Below are 17,365 nucleotides of genomic sequence, written 5' to 3'. Positions count from 1 at the left end.
CACGAGGTGTTAACGAACTTAATTCATTTATTTACACAGTTCATTTTAAAATTTCCAGACAAGCTGGCTAACTGCATCACTGTCACCTTAAAAATCATATCTCGAGTTCCAAAACTCGAAAACTGATTCCATGAATTTTCCTTGAAACTAGACTCATATATACATCTACAGATTGTTTTCTAGAATTTTTGGTCGGGCCAATTAGTACAGTTTATTAGTTAAAATCTCTCCTGTTTCAGGGTTTGACTACTCTGACCTTCATGCATTACAACTTAGATATCTCCCTGTACAGAGCTTCAATACTTATGCCGTTTGTTTTTAATGAAACTAGACTCAAAAAGGAATCTATACATATAAAGCATGACTTCTAATTATCTCTGGTTAATTTATGGTAAATTTTCAAAGTCAGAATAGGGGATCCAGAAAACGCTCTGTCCCTATTTCACAAAAACTTAAACATCTCATAAAATACGGCTCATATGGTCGTTTTGTTTCTTTCATATGAAAATAGACTCATAAATATTCAATTACATAATTTATTCACTATTTAATTCCATTCCTACTATTTTTAGTGATTTTTCCAACTTACATCACTGTTGCTGTCAGCATCTATTTTAAGGTAAATTTTACCTATTTCATAATTTTCCATAAATCAAATAGCAAATTGACATACATTATTATCAAGGGTAATCCCAATTAGCCATGACGTACGTAGCACCAATAGGACCATGATTGGCCATTCCAATGGCTAGTCATTACCAAACATTTCCACACCACTTAATAACCATATCACAAGACCATAATGTTATACTTCGAAATATACGAGCCATTTTCGCATGGCTATACGAATACACATTACCAAAGGGTACTTAATTAACAACAAGGGTCAGCCCTATACATGCCATTTTCAAAATTGAACTAAAAGAGTACCAAAAGTGGCTTAGATAGTGTGGATGACTTGACTTTGACACTCCGAGTCCAATAGTGACGAACAAAATCTATAAAGCAGAGAATCAAAGTAACAGTAAGCATTTTAATGCTTAGTAAGTTCAAGTAATGAAATTATTTACGACTAAAGTATAGCGTTCATATGACTAAATGAATAATTGCATATATGCATGTTCTCAAAATCATACTTACTTCACGCTTCAACCATTATATTCATACACAGGGAATCAAACCTAACTAGAGGTCGGAAGTTCGTTAATCAATTGAGCGAATACTATTTAAAAGGAATCAACCTTTCCGATGCATATACGAAACATACCTTATCATTTAGATTTTATGAGCGTATTAATTGAAATTATTACAGCAAGATCGCTCACTTCCAAACCCAAGTACCTTCGGGATTTAGCCGGATATAGCAACTCGCACAAATGCCTTCGGGTCTTAGCCCGGATATAGTCAATAGCACAAAAGCCTTCGGGACTTAGCCCGAATATAATCACTAGCACAAATGCCTTCGGGACTTAGCCCGGATATAATCAATAGCACAAATGCCTTCGGGACTTAGCCCGGATATAATCACTAGCATAAATGCCTTAGGGACTTAACCCGGATATCATTCGAATACTCATGCACATATATCAATAAATCATGACACATCCATATTTCATTTTCATTACTAAAGCTCAAACACAAGACACTTATCAAACCTTACCAATTTCGGCTCAATAGCCACATACAAAGAGCATGATTTTGAGTGGCTTTCTAACATGATCTCTATACACATTCGGCCACCCGTCATAAGTATAAACTAATCATTATATCTCCGTTTATTCGTTATGCTTATATGACATGACTTAATCAAATCATAAACTAAGTTTCATTACTCAAGACTTACCTCTAATGTTGTCGAACGACTTCAACGGCTATTCGATTACTTTTCCTTTCCCTTATCCGAAATTGCCCCTATGCTCTTGAGCTTAAGTTCAACAAATTTTAAACTAGTCATTAATCGACTATTCAAGTATTACTTTCAGAATATAATACATATAGATTCAATTTCACACACATAGATTATAGTAAGCTTTATAAAATCAATAAACAATTCATTAGCAAATTTTCATTAATGTTTACAATATAATTACAATTTCCTATAAGCTGACTTCTGAGCAACAGTCACTAAAGTTTTATAACTGAGCTACGAAACTCCAAATCAATTGCCGCAAATTTTTCTTGACAGAAGACTCATTTATATATTATCCATAAAATTTTCAAAATTTTTAGTTTAGCCCAACAATACCAGATTTTTCTTAAAGTTCACCTTGTTTCACTGTTTGACTAAACTGACTATCCTTCACTACGAATCAAATTTCTCATTGTACAGAATTCAAAATATGTTCTTGTTTATTTCATTTGAAACTAGACTCATTAAGGAGTCTAAGCACATAAATTTTATCTTAGGGCCATTTTTTTACAATTTATACTGATTTTATAAAAACAGAACAGGGAATCTAGTAGTCATTTTGACTCAGCCCCACAATACTTCAAATATCTCAAGATCGGTAACTCTTTTGTTTTTATAGTTTCTTTTGTAAGAAACTAGACTCTTCAAGCTTTAATGAAATAATTTACTCAGCTTCTAATTCAACTCCTACAAATTATGGCGATTTTCCAAAATCACCTTACTGCTGCTGTCTCCAAGCAGATTATTACCAAATCAAATGCTAACATTTGCATTTCACCTTAGTAGCTAGCTTAGCAAACCTTAATTTAACATATAATTGTTCATAACACAATTAAAGCATCCTCTCCATTCCATCAATTCAAAACACATACATTGCCCAATAGTATCCAAAATCATATTCGGCCTTAGTACACAACTTGTTAGCCGATTTTTCTCCATTTAGCAACTAATGCACATATGTGCTCATTTGTTAGACTCTACTTCACCTAACTACCATTTTCTTTTTCATCCAAATAACATGAACAACAACCATTTCTTGAACATTTTCTCTTCAACAATTCTTCATAAAACATAAAGACTATAACCCAATCTCATCCTTTAATAACTAAAACCGAATGCTCAAGACACCACACCATTTCAAATTTTGGTCATGGGTTAAGCAAAGAACTTAAGAACTAACTCAAAATATACTAAAATTTCAAGAATTAGCATGAACTACTCACCTTATTTTGAGTTCAAGATCACCGAATGCTCTTGTTCTTTTCTTTCTTTAGAATCGGCCAGGAAGAAACATAGATGAAGACTTTGTTTCTTTCACCCATTTTCTTCCTTTAATTATCATTTCTTTATTTTATTACATCATCCATACTAATATGGCATCTAGCTAATTAAAGTTAATAGAAAATTCACATTTGATTATATAATTTGTAGCATGGCCGGCCACTACCTATAGTTTGGCTAATTTGACATGCAAGTACAAGCACTTTCCCACATACATTAATAGGCCACTTTAGCATTTGCCTAGCACATTTCTAAATTGTCTCACATAAGTCCCTACTAATAAATTTCACATATACTGACCAAATTAAAGTATGAAACTTCCACACATTCATATTCACATATAATAAGCATCAAATATGACGGTTAATTATTTTTATGACTCAGTTTTATGGTCCCGAAACCACTTTCCGACTAGGGTCACATTAGGGCTGTCACACCTGTAGTGCAGCAAGTTCAAGCTCCCCTTCCTGCTCTTCCACCGATTCCTGAAATCCCACAGGGTACAGGTACTGAATCTGTCAGAAAAAGGAAAGCTCCAGTAGATAAAATTTGAAAATATGGAGCCGAAGAATTTTGAGTAACTGTTGATGATGATTCCGAACGGGCTGAATTCTGGTTAGAAAACACTACTCGGGTTTTGGAGAAATTATCTTGTACACTAGAAGAATGTCTGAAATGTGCCGTCTCACTGCTAAAAGACACAGCTTACCATTGGTGGAATACTAAAGTTTCAGTTGTTCCGAAAGAAGAAATTACATGGGAATTCTTTCAGACCGAGTTCAGAAAGAAAGATATCAGTCAGAGGTTTCTCGATCAAAAGAGAAAAGAATTTCTTGAGCTAAAACAGGGTAACAGATCAGTATCTGAGTATGAAAGAGAATTTGTTCGATTGAGTAAATATGCTCGAGAATGGGTACAGTTAGAAGCTGAAATGTGCAAACGATTCGAAGAAGGGTTGAGTGAAGACATTAAGCTACTGATCGGAATTCTTAAAATTCGAGAGTTTGCTACATTGGCAGAGGGAGCTTATAAAGCAGAAGAATTGAACAAAGAAAAGAAACAGGCTGAGAGGGAAGCTCGAATTTTTAGTAAAAGACCGATGGGAAAATCCCAATTTTTTGCTTCAAAGAAATTGAAGAAGTAACAGGATCGTTCTACCTCAGCCACTGGGTATTCGGGTAGAGAGCGAGGTTCTAAACGCACTAATCCAAGGCCTTCTACTCCATCAGTGACCAGTGTTGGCAGTGTTGGCACTCCTAAGCCGAAATGCCAGTACTGTAATAAAGCTCATTTTGGTGAATGTCGATTAAAGAGCGAGGCTTGTTACCGATGTGGTTCTTTTGACCATTTCCTCAGAGATTGTCCAAAAAGGGGTGAAAAAGAAGCTGAACAGATATCGAAGCCGAGTAATCCAATTTCGAGAGGTAGACCACCTCGACCATGTTAGTGGTAGCCGAGGAGCTACGAAAGATATTGCAGGCAGGTCTGAAGCACGAGCACCTACTAGGACATATGCCATCCATGCCAGAGAAGATGCCTCAGCACTTGATATTATTACTGGTACATTTTCTTTACTTGATATTGATATTACTGCATTGATTGATCTTGGTTCTACGCATTCATATATATGTGTTAAACTTGCAATTGTTAAAAATTTATCTGTTGAGCCTACTGAATTTGTGGTTAAAGTCTCGAACCCCCTAGGCCAGTCTGTGTTGGTGGATAAAATTTGTAAAAATTATCCACTGATGGTAAGAGGTTATTATTTCCCGGTTGATTTGATGTTACTGCCATTTGATGAATTTGACGTGATATTGGGCATGGATTGGTTAACCCAGCATAATGCAGTAGTAAATTGTAGACAGAAATATATTGTGCTAAAATGTCAGAATGGTGAGTTGCTCTGGGTTAAATCTGATCAGATAGAGGGGTTATCTGATGTGATTTCAATAATGGCAGTACAGAGGTATGTCAAAAAAGGGTATGATGCTTACTTGGCTTATGTACTCGACACCAAGGTATCTGAGTCAAGGATACAGGCAGTGCCAATAGTATGTGAATTTTCTGATGTGTTTCCAGAGGAATTACCAGGGTTGCCACCAGAAAGAGAAGTGAAATTTTCCATAGATTTGATTCCGAGAACTACTCCGATTTCCATAGCTCCGTACCGGATGGCTCCTACTGAATTAAAGGAGTTAAAGACACAATTACAAGAACTTGTTGACAAGGGTTTTGTCCGACCGAGTCATTCACCTTGGGGTGATCCGGTTTTGTTTGTGAAAAAGAAATACGGGTCTTTGAGATTGTGTATCGACTACCGACAGCTTAATAAAGTAACCATAAAGAATAAGTACCCGTTACCCCGGATTGATGATTTATTTAATCAGCTAAAAGGTGCTACTGTGTTTTCAAAGATTGATCTTCGATCAGGTTATTATCAGTTACGGGTAAATGAGTCAGATGTGCCAAAAACAGCCTTCAGAACCAGGTACGGACATTATGAGTTTCTGGTTATGCCGTTTGGGCTAACTAATGCACCTGCAGTATTCATGGATTTGATGAACCGGATATTCAGACCGTACTTACATAGATTTGTAGCAGTATTCATTGATAATATTTTGGTTTATTCTTAGGATGAAGAAGAACATACAGAACATTTGAGAATTGTGTTGCAAATTCTGCGAGAGAAGCAGTTATATGCTAAATTCAGTAAATGTGAATTTTGGCTCCGAGAAGTGGGTTTTCTTGGACACATTGTATCTGCCGAAGGCATCAGGGTAGATCCAAGTAAAATCTCAGCTATTGTCAATTGAAATCCACCAAAGAATGTATCTGAAGTTAGAAGTTTCTTGGGTTTAGCTGGTTATTATCGGAGATTTGTACAGGGATTCTCTATGATAGCTTCTTCGATGACTCGATTATTGCAGAAAGATGTAAAGTTCGAGTGGACTGATGAATGTCAGCAGAGTTTCAACCGATTGAAAGATCTACTAACGAAAGAACCTGTATTAGTGCAGCCTGAACCGGGTAAGGAATTTGTTATTTATAGTGATGCCTCATTAAATGGTTTAGGTTGTGTCTTAATGCAAGAAGGTAAAGTAATAGCCTATGCTTCAAGACAACTTAAACCACATGAAAGAAATTACCCAGTACATGATCTTGAATTAGCTGCTATTGTATTTGCGCTGAAGATATGGCGGCATTACTTGTACGGTGAGAAATGTCATATTTTTACTAATCATAAAAGCTTGAAATATTTGATGACACAGAAATATTTGAATTTGAGATAGCGCAGGTGGCTTAAACTGATAAAGGACTATGATTTGATTATTGATTACCATCTGGGTAAAGCTAATGTTGTAGCTGATGCTTTGAGCCGGAAATCTCTGTTTGTTTTACGAGCTATGAATACCCGGTTGTCATTGACTGATGATGGTTCAATCATAGCTGAATTGAAAGCTAAATCGACATTTTTACAGAAAATATGTGAAGCTCAGAAGAATGATGAAAAGTTATAGGTTAAACGGGCACAGTGTGAGTCAGGTAATGATTCTGAATTTCAGATTGGTTCTGATGGTTGTTTATTATTCAGATGTAGGGTATGTGTACCTCAGAATTAAGAGCTTATACAGAAGATTCTACGTGAGGCTCACAGCGGTACTATGTCTGTACATCCGGGGAGTAATAAAATGTATAATGATCTGAAAAAGATGTACTGGTGGTCGGGAATGAAACGTGATATCTCTGAGTTTGTATCAAGGTGTTTAATATGTCAGCAAGTTAAAGCTAAACATCAGGTACCTTCGGGATTACTTCAGCCAATTACTATACCAGAATGGAAATGGGAAAGAATTACTATGGATTTTGTATCGGGGTTACCTTTGTCTCCGAGGAAAAAAGATGCTATTTGGGTGATTGTTGACCGATTGACAAAGTCAGCTCACTTTATTCCGGTACGTATGGATTATTCTTTAGATAAACTAGCTGAACTGTACATATCTGAGATTGTCAGGCTACATAGAGTGCCTGTCTCCATTATATCAAATAGAGATCCTCGATTTACGTCTCGTTTCTGGAAAAAATTGCAAGAAGCCTTGGGTATTCAGTTGTATTTCAGCACTGCATTTCTTCCTCAGACAGATGGTCAATCTGAGCGTGTAATTCAAGTATTGGAAGATATGCTCCGATGTTGTATACTAGAGTTTGAAGGTAATTGGGAGAGGTATCTACCTTTGATTGAATTTACTTACAACAATAGTTATCAGTCGAGTATTAAAATGGCTCCGTATGAAGCTCTGTATGGTAGAAAATGTAGAACACCGTTATATTGGACAAAGCTCAGTGAAAGGAAGATACATGGGGTTGATTTGATCCGGGAAACAGAAGAAAAAGTAAAGGTTATTCGAGATAGTCTAAAAGCAGCTTCCGATCGTCAAAAATCATATGCCGACCTTAAAGGAAAAGAGATTGAACTTCAAGTCGGTGACAAGGTATTCCTGAAAGTGTCTCCTTGGAAGAAAGTTCTCCGATTCGGTCGAAAGGGTAAACTGAGTCCAAGGTTTATCAGTGCCATATGAAATCATAGAAAGAATTGGACCAGTCACTTATCGATTGGCATTACCACCGGAACTTGATAGAATCCATAATGTTTTTCATGTATCTATGTTACGACGATATCGATCAGATCCTTCACATGTTATTTCTTCGACAGAAGTGGAGATTCAACCGGATATGACTTACAGTGAAGAACTGGTCAAGATATTGGCACGGGAGACAAAAGAGCTTAGAAATAAGAAGATAAATTTGGTGAAAGTATTGTGGCAAAAGCACGGGATTGAGGAAGCGATATAGGAACCGGAGGAGGCAATTAGGAAACAATACCCAAATCTCTTTACTGGTAAGATTTTCGAGGACGAAAATCCTTAAAGGGGGGGAGAATTGTAATGGCCTAAATTCAAAGTTATCGGAACAGTGGTTTCATAACCACAAATCCGATTTAAAGAGAAATTTATTTCAATATTTTTGCATGAAAATTGATATGATAGGAAAATCGTATGAAAATATTGATAGAAAAATTTTACCGATTTAGTGGTTAGTTAGAAAAAGAAATTATTGAAGAAATTAGGTAAAAACAAGGTATCAGGACCTCTATCTCGTAAAACCGAGTCGAAAATAATTTTATAAATATTTATAAAATGTTAGTAATGTGGTATTAAAATTTCGATAGGAAATTTTAATGTTTGGGTAGTCAATTAAATGAAAAGGACTAAATTGTAATAGGTGTAAAAGTTACTAGAATGATTAAATAGCTTAAGAGTCTAATGAGAAAGGATTTAAAAGACAATTAGAACTAATATTTATTTGGGCTGGACGGCAGGGCATGAAATGAGCAGGAAAATTGATAAATTAAGGGCAAATTTGGAATATTGCAAAATTAACTAAATACAACTAGGACTAAATAGGAAATATCTAGATTTCTCTTCATTTCTCTTCAATTCCAGCAGCTAAAAATGCCATAGGAGGGTTCTCTAGGCTGGTATTCCATAATTTTTGCACCAAGTGAGTTAATCCTTGCCTTTTTCTTGTAATTTTTGTGTTTCTAAGACTTTTACAACTAGGTCCTGCTATTAAATTCATTAGTTTTTTATTTCATGGATGAAATTGAAAGTCACCATGGTTGAGTGTTGTAAGTTTATGATGAAATAGAATGAAATTAAAGCTTTAATTTGTTTATTAGATGATTTTATTAGGTAATTTCAATAGAAATTTATTTTTAGGATCTAATTGTGAAAATGCTTAGAATTAAAGTCTATGGCTGAAATTCTGATTCCTAAAGGTGTTAAACTAGTTTAAGGTGATAGAATAAAATGTTAATTGAGAAAAATCAGCTCAATTGAGAGGCTAATTGAGTAGGGACGAATTTATCATTTATTAAAAGCTTAGGGGAAAAATGGTAATAAACAGCTTGCACAAAAACAGTTTGGACAGCAGCAGTAGACTAACTTTGAAAAATCACCATAAATTATAGAAATATAATTGGAAGATGAAAAAAATATGGAATTAAAGCTTATTGAGTCTAGTTTCTCATAGAAGAAATAGTGTAAGCAATAGATTTGTAAAGTTTGAGATATAATGAATTTTGTAAGACAAGGTCAGAATGAATTTGGGTTCCCCTGTTCTGACTTTGAAAAATCATAAAAAATTGAATAAAAATAATTATGGGCTTAAATTTATATGTATATAATCTTGATGAGTATATTTTTAATAGAAACAAACAGGAACATCATTTGAATCCTGTACGAAGAGATAATTAATTTTAGTAAAGAAGGGTCAAAACTGTCAGATAGCAGAACAGAGGTTACTTTAAAGAATAAAATGTACTTATTGGCTAAACCAAAATTTTGAAAATTTTATGTTAATAATATATATGAGTCTATTTTCAAATAAAATTAACGGATATTAATTTGGAGTTCCGTATCTCAAGTTATAAATAATTTAGTGACTATGACTCAAATAGACAGCTTTGAATAAACTATAAATAATAATAGTTGAATTATAGAGAATGTTGCATATGAACATGAAATGTATTAAATTGATAATTAAATTTATTTATTTAGATCCAGAAGATTCAAATACTAAGCTAGATCGAGGAAAGGAAAAAGTTCGGGATTAGTAGATTTTTTTTTACAAACAAGTATCAAGGTAAGTTCGTGTAACTTGAATTATATTCTTAAATTGCTTGAGATTGCATGTTATTGATGTGAATATGATTTGAATGTTCATTGTATGAAAATTAATAAAACATTGATATATTTGATAAAATGGGAAGAAATCCTGGTTGAATGAAAGGAAAATTCGATGGATCTCTGAAAAGGAATTGACGGTAAAAGGATCAAGCCGGACGGGTGATCCTATCTGATATAGCCCTCCAAAGAATATGTGTAAAATGGATTTAGCCGGACGGTAATCAATTAGGATCTGAATTTAGCCTGGACTGGTAATTCAGATCCAAGCTCATTAGAGTAATTGTCGTTGCAGGGGATTTAGCCTGGACTAGTAATCCTGACAATACTCTATGAGTTTATATTGCAGGGATTTAGCCTGAACTGTAATCCCACTGCAAGGTTGAGGTTCGCGGGAGTGTGCTCTCTGAAATGGAAATGTGCGCACATGACTATGAATTGACGGACCCGGAAATGTACACTAAAAGTGTACCTCTGAAAATCCATCGAAAATTCCAAGAAATTCAACCGGATAAATATGAAAAAAAATAAGGAAATGGAAATCATGTATTGATGAGCTCATCAATCATAGTATATATTATTGGTACATGGAAATTACTGTACTAACTTGAATGTTGAGTTTGTGCATGCTAGGGCAATAATGCATTGAATGGATATTGGAATGTTTATTGTATTGTATTGAAAATATTAGGTAAGTATAATTCTTGTTACATGAGCTTACTAAGCACAAAGTGCTTACTCTGTTTCATTTTCCCCTGTTTTGTAGTGTTAAGAGCTCGGAGGTCGGATTTGGTCGGAGACACATCACACTATCAACCTCAGGATTTCGGTATATAAAGAAACTTTATTTTGGAAATCAATGGCATGTATAAGCTAATAAAGTAAATGTTAACGTGAAATGAATGTAAAGTTAGCCATTAGTATGGTTAACAAACCTGGTTTTGGGTATGTGATGACGTTATTTTATAAATATGCATGAATTTATCTTGAAAATATGTTGAATTGGATTGGTTGATGTGGATTGTTTTTGGTTAAAAATTTCAAGGAAGGTTAGATATCTATAAAGGTGTTATATTGAGTTAAAAAAAAATTTTAATTCGTAAACTCCAGTAATACTTCGTACCCTATTTCGGCAATGAATACGGGTAGGGGTATTACATAAAGGATTAGGAGTATATAGTTCACAATTAATGTCACATAATCACCCAAAAGTGCATTAAGGATGAGACTAAAATATGTTACTTTTGACACTTATCACTTTTTTATAATTTTTCACGGAAAAATATTATATTAGAATAGAAGATGTCATGTGCCACCGTCTGATTGGTCCGTCAATTTATTTTAACGCTCAACTTGGTCAATATTGAAAATTGTTAATGGAGGGGCTTAATTGATTATTTTAATTGATGGCAGAGGCTTAATTGTGTATGAATTTACTATAAGGACTTAATTTATTTTTATTTTCTTTTACATTTTCTTAAGGGCTTTTTTGACATATAAGCTTTTTTAAAAAAATATTTTGCTATACTTCTATAGAGCACATTTCAATTCTCTAACCTTATTTGTGGAGTCTAAAAACTCTAGTGACAGTGTATCAAATATTTTCTCATATAAAAATAAAAAAAATATAATATATTACAGAACTAGAAAATGAGTCGAGCCGAGCTAGGTGCAAGCTTTAAATGTTCATACTCAAGTCCAACACATATTTTAATTGAACTTAATTTTTTTTATTTAAGTTCATTTTTAAATTTAATTTTTTGTCAAACTCTTTCAAATTTTGAACAAACAGCAAGTAGCATTTAGTTAGCAAACTTAAAAGTTACACCTATTAGCTTGCATGATGTTATTTTTTAAATTTAAAAAACTTAATAATTTAACCTCACATGGAAGCAATAATAAAAATAAAAAATAAAAGTAAATAGCAGGGTAAAATATGCCTTGACTATCTTCTATCAACTTTTTCTTTACCATCACATTGGTTGATTTGAATCCTAAACCTTAGAACTCATTCTGAATCCTAACTTACTTCTTCCTCAAATTTAGAATAGCCTAATCTATTCTGAATCTCAATCTTAAAAATCTAATCTTGAAATTCCAACATTAATTTAAATCATAACCCTAATTTGAAACTAAATCCCAAGATTTTGATCCATAATCTTAGAATTTAATCTGAATCTAACCTTTAGTGGTCCCTAAACATGAATCCCTATGTAGAAAGCTTTTTGTTGCTACCGTGATAAGTGGAGGAGTAATAATTGATGTTTCAGGAAATCAAGTGAAGGATTAATTTATATATTAATTTAGTTGATATTAATATTACTGTAAAAATTTAAAAGTTATAGATTAATTAATTGAATTTATATATAATTTATGAAATGTATTAAAACAAAAAACTTAATTTAAAAAGCAGAAAGTTAAGGTAAAACCCAACATCTCCATTTATCTTAGAAAATATAAATTGATTGTACTTGCATTTTATGTAACAGATGTTGGCCTTTTCATTTTCAAGTTAAGGGATACATGTGAAAACTGAAATAACATTCAATCAAGCTTCACTAATTTTATCCTCCTCAAAATGATTGTCTCAATTTCCCATCCTCATTACCCAAATATTGCAAAGACACAACAACTTCAAAATAATTTCCATGACCATCGAATATTTTAATTAAACTTCTTTATTGTTTACTGCACCTTAACAGTATGTGCCACCCTCTGCTTTAGGAGTTTTCCACTGAAAATGAAATAAATAATTTTCCCACATATATATAATCATGGTTCAGCTTCAGCATTGGCATTGGCATCGGCATCTTATTGGTGATCATCATTAGATAGTTGTGGTTCATCAAAACTTGCCAAACATTCTTCTGGATTTGTATAAAAGTAATCTTCTTCCTTAGGCTTACCAGGGATCACCAATCTTTCTGCCGGATTCCCGATCCGATCTGCATGTGCTTTTTTCATTTCTGATGAGAATTTATCCCAGCTTATTGATCCAGCTTTATACAGATCCACTAAATCCACTACTGCCTTTCGGTTCAACAGAATTGTTTTCTTGAACCCCAGGTATCTGAATAGGAACTCAAATGAAACACCATTAGTCCATGTTAAATTGATGATTTGAAATGAAGATAAATTGGTAAAAGAATATATATATATATATATATATATATATATATATATATAAATACCGTCTATGGCCTTCGACCACTTTGGCCATGTTGCCTCCATTTGTTGGAACGAAAGTTTCACTTTGCACTGCCACATAATAATCCAATGCTGCCATCTGGTTCGAATGGTTCCTGAAAGGATCAAGCTCTGAAGATGGTAGTAGTGTTTCCTTCTTCACCTGTTAGCCAAAATACCATGCGAGACCCAACTTATGATTAGTATAAAAGCAATGCATGAATCAGGTGGATAAGCTATAATATACTACTAACCAAATTGGGATAAGCTGCTCTAAGGGTTGCCAATCTCCTTTCCCCTCCATATATATCACCAGCAGCTATATAAACTTGGATATTGTGATCGATACCCAATGCCTGTAACGTTAGTGCTATTTCTTCAGGAGTTAAAGGGCATAAACCTGCTAGCCTTTTCTGCGCCGAATCAATTACTTTTTCTTTCCACCATGGATATGCATATCTGATATTGCATTATCATGTGATTAAATGATTGAAGCAGTACAAAATTATTTTTGGTATAATATTGTGAATGTTACCTCATTTTGGTTAACTCGTCAATCTCTTGTTCATTGCAACCTTCATTACAACCAGAGAAAGCAATCATATCCATTTCGTATCTGAGATGAAGAACTAGGAAAGGACCTTTGTCTCTTAGAATCCTTACAATCTTCTCGGCCAATGCTTGAATGGGAGGTGCAAACCTCAGTGCTTCATAGTTTACTCGGCAACGCAGCTTTTGGACTTCCACTGGAAGTCCATTGTTAGCAAGCCTTGCATCCGTTTTCTGGAAATGCACCACTTCAGTCGTTTGAATTCGTGGAAGAATCTGCCCATAATTATAACACCATCATCGTAACATTATAACAATTATATATATACATGTAGACTTCTCAAATTCGAATTAAATTTATAAATATTATTCAATTAGTTGTAACTTAAATTTAATTTTATTTGACCATAAAAAATTAAAAATCTAAATTTATATAACTCAAATCTAAAACTGATATAAACTAGAATGATTTGAAATAAAATAAGTCAAACAAATATTCGATAAAACTAAACTCAAGTGTTAAATATGAGACTTAAATTGAAATTACTTAAAAAAATTTAATTAATTTTTACTTAAAATAATTCAAACTTTATATGTACAAAAAATTTAAAACCCCTACGGATCCTACCTAAATTGATTAAAAAATAAACTTAAATAAAAAAATTAAAAAATTAAACTTAAATAAAATTGTCAAAACTCAAAATCATTTCATGAAAATTTTAAAAACCACGTTACTACAACATACATTAACCCAACCCAAAAACTAAATAACCCCTCAAGGCTACAATCTATGTATAAGGAAGCGTACCACATTATAGTAATAAGTCATGTTAGACCAGCTGATAGGTGGCATCGAGAAGAGAGATTCAGCCACCTTCCCCTTTTGCTGAGGTGGCAGCTCTTTCAATATCCGAACTTCGTCTCTCAGTGATGCAATGAAGTATTCTACATCAAATATATCTGCAAACTGACTGCAGATTCCATTTTCTTAATCACAAATGGGATTTAATCGATTCAATCAAAAAAAGTAAATCAATATAGCTATGCGTATATACCTGTCGTCATTCCAAAACGATGTATTATCTAATTCAGGAACTATGAGGGTCACATTCAAGAATCTGGCAACTGTTACCATATCACAGATCTACAAGAGCAAACCAAGAAGTTCATTATATATCAATGAAACCAAAACAAGAAGAAGCAAATTACTTACACCAGATCGCATCTGATTCAATCCTCCATTTGAAGATACCATCAGATAACCATTGTTCTCATACACCCCTGAAAATTTGAGTTATTTGACAAGCATGGAAGATACAGTGGATATCATATAATTCATAAATAATATATGTATATATTATGGAGGTTTATACGTACTTTCAGGGGGAAGAGGGTAAGAAAAGGTGGAAGTAGGGGTCCTCGATGAAGAAACTGTTTCTCCCAGTGATTTCAACTGCATGGTGATACCCAAAAGCAGGAGCATGCTTAGAGCTCTGGTCACCCACAAGTTAAGTCGAGCCACTCGGATCCGAGCAAGGATTAAGCTCTTCAGCTTTTCAGCCTTAGCCATGCTTATATACTTCAAACTCATCTTATTGCTGTAGGGTTTCTCCTTCATTTCTCCACCCTCCGTCTCTTCAAACCTTGCCTCACTAAAACCCATCCTTAGCTTTCTTAATTCTCTGCAATAACAAAGAAACAAAGAAAATTTATTATTGATAATAAAATCTGGGTATCATCCCAAAAAATGAAAAAATTCACCTTATAAAAGCCAGCTTGAAGCAACTTATCAATAGCTTCAGGCTTAAATACAAGGCATTTGTTTTTGTGTGTGTGTGTGTGTGTGTTTTTTTTTTTTGTTGTTGTACCAGAAAGCTGGTTACAAGCAAAGAATTAAAATGAGGGGTTTTAAGGTGAAATTTTTTGCATTATTTCTTGCTAAGAAAGTTTTAAGAGTCGTACATCAGGCAGACATAACTTCATATATTTCATTCTCTGAATTTACTAGCAGTATTAATTTAGCATTTATGTTATTTATTATCAGTCTTTATAATACTTCATATTATATATTTTATATATAATATTTAGGCATAATCATAAATTTAGCCTTAACATTTACATTTTCTATCAATTTGACCTTTATTCTTTTTCTAGCTAAATTTAACCATTAATCTTTGAAAAGAATTGAATTACATTTCTTTAATAGAAATGTTGACTAAATCATTAATATTTTAATGATGTTGGCATGATACCCTTGTAGTAGTCCACGTACACTTCATACTAAAATGTCATTATTTATCTTATTTGTCATGTCAACAAATAATTTAAAATTTATTAAAAAATTAAAAATTTAAAATTCTAAAATTTGATAGAATTTTAAAAATCAATTCAAACTCTTTTTAAAAATTGATGGTCAAATTTAACTTTTTTAAAAGTTTAGGGTAAAATTTAATTAAAATAAATGAGAAAAGATATAAACGAAGGTTTAAAAAAAAAACGCATTGAAGTGATCATTAGAATTTCTATGGAAATTGGCAACTACTTACTTTCAATTTGTTTTTTGGTTTGGTTTACATGCAAAGAATTAGAGTGAGGGGAATTTTTTTCATTATTTCTTGCTAACAAAGTTTATGAGTCGGATCCTATGTACTTGACACTTGGGGCTATGTATTCTGCAAATTTAATTTAAAACTATTTAAATTTTGTGCATATATCATTCTCTCAATTTACTACTAGTATTAATTTAGCATTTATGTTATTTATTATTGCTATTTATAGTACTTCACATTACACATTTTTCATAAATTTAAATTTAAATTTCTTTATTTTTTTAAATTTTAAAATTTAGGTTCAACTAATAATATTATTAGAATTATTTTGTTTAATTCAAGTTTTTACAACATTGTTTTTTTAGTTATATTGCTATCAAATGGTTTTTTTATTATTTTAAAATATCACAACAACTAATTTTAACAAAAAAAATTAATAATGTTAATAGTTAAACATAAATTTTAAAATTTAAAAATAGAGGAACTAAATTCCTAAAATAAAAATATAAAGATTAAATTTCAAATTTATGAAAAATATAGAGACCTATGACATATTTTAACCTACTTCAGATCATATATAAAACTCAAAAGTTTTACTAAAAGAAAGGAAAAAATCCTAAGTGGAGACTTCCAAAATTTTGACAAATGGTTCAATTTTTTGCCGCTTTTATATAATGCATCTATCTATATATGATTTTTTCCTATAAAAATCAATCATTATATCAAGTATTTAAATGTTTTTAAATTGATGAGTAGTAACTGATAAGTATAAATAATATGGTGATTAAAAAATTTCAATTATCGCAATTCAAACATATTGAATTAATAAGGTATAATGATTTTTTTCGCTATAACTTTGAAAAAAATCTCAATTTACATCTTCATTTAATTTTTCGTTTATTTTAGTTTTTTAATTTATATTTTTTGTCAAATTACTCTAAAATAGATAGACTAAGTTAATGTTTGTTAACTTTGTCGATGTGACATACATGTAGATCACACATCAAGATTTAATTAATTTTTTTAAATTTAAAATGCAACACCTCAAAAATCTCAATGTCATTAATAGTAGTATTTGAAAGATAAATAATAAATTTCCAAAAAAGGTAAGAGTTTATCAATTGAATAATGATAGTAAAGTGAAAATT

The 17,365-nt window shown here is 32.5% G+C and overlaps 1 protein-coding gene across 1 annotated transcript; it reads right to left on the bottom strand.

Moving 5' to 3' along the window:
- Positions 1-12,374: 12,374 nt before the first annotated feature.
- Positions 12,375-15,553, bottom strand: LOC108462707 (rhamnogalacturonan I rhamnosyltransferase 1-like). Its single transcript, XM_053024670.1, has 9 exons — positions 15,430-15,553; positions 15,046-15,350; positions 14,882-14,949; positions 14,724-14,812; positions 14,477-14,639; positions 13,655-13,944; positions 13,374-13,578; positions 13,125-13,282; positions 12,375-13,003 (listed from the first exon to the last, which is right to left on the bottom strand). The coding sequence occupies exons 2-9, from the start codon at positions 15,329-15,331 to the stop codon at positions 12,745-12,747; spliced, it is 1,518 nt and encodes a 505-aa protein (XP_052880630.1). The 5' UTR covers positions 15,332-15,350; positions 15,430-15,553; the 3' UTR covers positions 12,375-12,744.
- Between the last annotated feature and the right edge of the window lie 1,812 nt (positions 15,554-17,365).

The sequence above is a fragment of the Gossypium arboreum genome, chromosome 13 (assembly GCF_025698485.1).
Source record: "Gossypium arboreum isolate Shixiya-1 chromosome 13, ASM2569848v2, whole genome shotgun sequence".
In the NCBI taxonomy this organism is placed as follows: Eukaryota; Viridiplantae; Streptophyta; class Magnoliopsida; order Malvales; family Malvaceae; genus Gossypium; species Gossypium arboreum.
The sequence above is the reverse complement of the archived record's forward strand: the minus strand, read 5'-3'. Positions and strand labels throughout refer to the sequence as shown.